General features: G+C 41.8%; 1 protein-coding gene across 1 annotated transcript; it reads left to right on the top strand.

The window, feature by feature from the left end:
- Window positions 1–1,863: 1,863 nt before the first annotated feature.
- LOC117887751 (olfactory receptor 5V1-like) lies at window positions 1,864–2,802 on the top strand. Its single transcript, XM_034790473.1, has one exon. It carries the CDS (start codon window positions 1,864–1,866, stop codon window positions 2,800–2,802), a length of 939 nt encoding a protein of 312 aa, XP_034646364.1.
- Window positions 2,803–3,073: the final 271 nt, after the last annotated feature.

Genomic DNA, 3,073 nt, shown 5'->3' on the forward strand with positions numbered 1-3,073 from the left:
TTCTTCATAGTGCCTCTCATAACCTTCTCATAAACAAACTAGAGAATACAACCTAGATGGAGCTAGCATAAAGTGGGTGCATAGCTGGCTGGAAAACAATTCCCAGAGAGTAGTTATCAGTGGTTCACAGTCATGTTGGAAGGACATAATTAGTGGGGTCCCACAGGGATCAGTTCTTGGTCCAGTTCTGTTCAATATCTTCATCAATGAGTTAGATAATGCATAGAGAGTACACCTATCAAGTTTGAGGATGATACCAAGCTGGAAGGGGTTGGAAGTGCATTGGAGGATAGGATTCTAATTCAAAATGATCTGGACAAACCGGAGAAATGGTTTGAAGTAAATAGGATGAAATTCACTAAGGACAAATGAAAAGTACTAAACTTAGGAAGGAACAATCAGTTGCACACAAACAAAAGGGGAAATGACTCCCAAGGAAGGAGTACTGTGGAATGAGATCTGGGGCTCAAAGTGGATTACAAGCTAAATATAAGTGAACAGTGTAACGCTGTTGCAAAAAAAAAAGCAACCCTGGAATGTATTAGCAGGAGTGATGTAAGTGAGACATGAGAAGTAATTCTTCCGCTCTATTCCATCCTACTAGGCCTCAGCTGGACTATTGTGTCCAGTTCTGGGTGCCACATTTCAGGAAAGATGTGGACAAATTGGAAAAAGTCGAGAGAAGAGCAACAAAAATGATTAAAGGTCTAGAAAACATGACCTATGAGGGAAGATTGAAAAAAAAATGGGTCTGTTTAGTCTTGAGAAGAGAAGACTGAGAGGGGACATGATAACAGTTTTCAAGTACATAAAAGGTTGTTACTAGGAGGAGAGTGAAAAATTGTTCTTCTTAATCTCTGAGGATAGGGCAAGAAGCAATAGGCTAAAATTGCAGCAAGGATGGTTTAGGTTGGACATTAGGAAAAAAATCCTAACTGTCAGAGTGGTTAATCACTGGAATAAATTGCTTAGGGAGTTTGTGGAATCACCATCATTGGTGATTTTTAAGAGCAGGTTGGACAAACACCTGTCAGGGATGGTCTAGATAATACTTAGTCCTGCCTTGATTGAAGAGGACTGGACTAAATGACCTGTCGAGGTCCCTTCCAGTTCTATGATTCTTCTTCTTGAAAAATCCTAATGATTTTAATAGGTAAGAATCCAGTTACATACTACAGATATTTATTTGTGTTTTCAGCAAAATAGTCTAGAACAACTGACAGACTGTAATGGAGAAGGAGATTATTTTTATAGATTTGTCCAGATGTCCAGCTATTGTCTATTGGCCATAGTTTCATTGCAGCCAGTCTGCCAGATCCCATGCTGGTGTAATGCAGCTGTAGCTCTACTGAAGTCATAAGGCCAGATTCCAGAGAAAGAATAAATTCCTCTATAGCCTGGTGGCTTGAACACTTGCCCCGCTTGCAGAAGACGAAGTATCCAGTAACCCTGCACTGCATCTTTTATGATGTATCCACAGAGGTACAGCTTCAGGAGGAGAGATGGAGGGAGCCTCGCATGAGACTATCCCTTAGTCACAGCTGAGCAGGGTATTTGTGAATACCAGTAGGACCTGATTCTGGGATTTAGGCGTCTAAAGTGGCAGTTAGGTGCTCACGTCCTTTTGTGAATCCAGCCTAATTTATCTATTTAAAACACACAAATGCCATCTCATGTCTCTCTCTCTCTCTCTCTCTCTAAGTTTAGTACAGTTAAAACACACATTTTACAGAATGGAATAGGACTCTCTTTACATTCATCCTATGGAACAGATGATCTCCACATACTGCTTCCATTTATTTTTATGATAAGTGTTAATTTCATTTTTTTTCTGGTCTTCCAGGTCACAGATTTCCTGAATAAATGACAATGAAAAATCAAACCACAGTGACCGAATTTATCCTCCTGGGACTTTCCAGTGACCCACAGATGCAGATTTTCCTCTTCCTGTTTTTATTAGTTATTTACCTAATCACTCTGAGTTGTAATATAGTGATCATGGTGGTGATAGGAGCTGATTCTCATCTTCACACCCCTATGTACTTCTTCCTCTTCCATTTATCCTTTGTTGATATCTGTTATTCCTCGGTCACGGTGCCTCATATGCTGATGAACTTCCTAGCAGAGCACAAAACTATTTCTGTCAATGGCTGCATTGCCCAGATGTTCCTTTTTATCCTCTTGGGTGGTACTGAAGCTTTCATTCTCTCAGCCATGGCTTATGACCGCTATGCTGCCATCTGTGATCCATTACATTATGTTCAGACAATGAGGAAAGGGATTTGTGTTCAGCTGGTAAGTGGTGCATGGACAATGGGCGTCTTCGGTGCCCTTCTTAACACAGTTTTTGCCCTCAAGTTGCATTTCTGTGGGCCCAATCAAATCAGTCATTTCAGCTGTGAGCTCCCTCCTCTGTTACAACTGTCCTGCACTGACACCCTCACCAATCAAGTAGTGCTTCTTACTTCTGCTTTGGTCTTTGGGTTGAGCTCCTTCCTCCTCACTCTAATCTCCTACATTCACATCATCTCCACCATCCTGAGGATACGCTCTGCGGAGGGCAGGCGTAAAGCCTTCTCCACCTGCAGCTCCCACCTGATTGTGGTTGGCTTGTTGTACGTGACAGGTTTTTTCCAGTACACAAAGCCCATCTCAGTCTCCTCTGTGGTTCTGGATGAAATGTTCTCCATCCAGTACAGCATCTTGACCCCCTTGTTAAACCCCATTGTTTACAGCCTGAAAAACATGGAGGTGAAAACAGCTCTAAGGAATATATTGCGAAAATTCAGGTTTCTCAATTAGTGTTGATTCTCTCATTTTTTTTAAAGTCAGAAACCATAGATTTGTAGGTAACTAGTGTTTGGGACATTCTCAGCTCAGATAACTGACTGACACTTTGAGCCAAATCCTCCACAGATCCAGTGCTGATCCATTGATGTCAATTGGCCAGAACCCCAAAGTGTGTAAATCAGCAAAGCTCCATTGGAACCAATGGGTGCTGGAGTTAGTCTCACAAATGGCCTTGAACAGGAGAAATTGAGAGAGATCCCATAACACAGTGGCCAAGGCATGC

This window comes from Trachemys scripta, chromosome 14, assembly GCF_013100865.1.
Source record: "Trachemys scripta elegans isolate TJP31775 chromosome 14, CAS_Tse_1.0, whole genome shotgun sequence".
Taxonomy (NCBI): domain Eukaryota; kingdom Metazoa; phylum Chordata; order Testudines; family Emydidae; genus Trachemys; species Trachemys scripta.

What these genes read in the sequence shown, in the direction of transcription:
- LOC117887751 (XM_034790473.1), top strand. Translation starts at nt 1,864, where the DNA reads ATGACAATGAAAAATCAAACCACAGTGACCGAATTTATCCTCCTGGGA.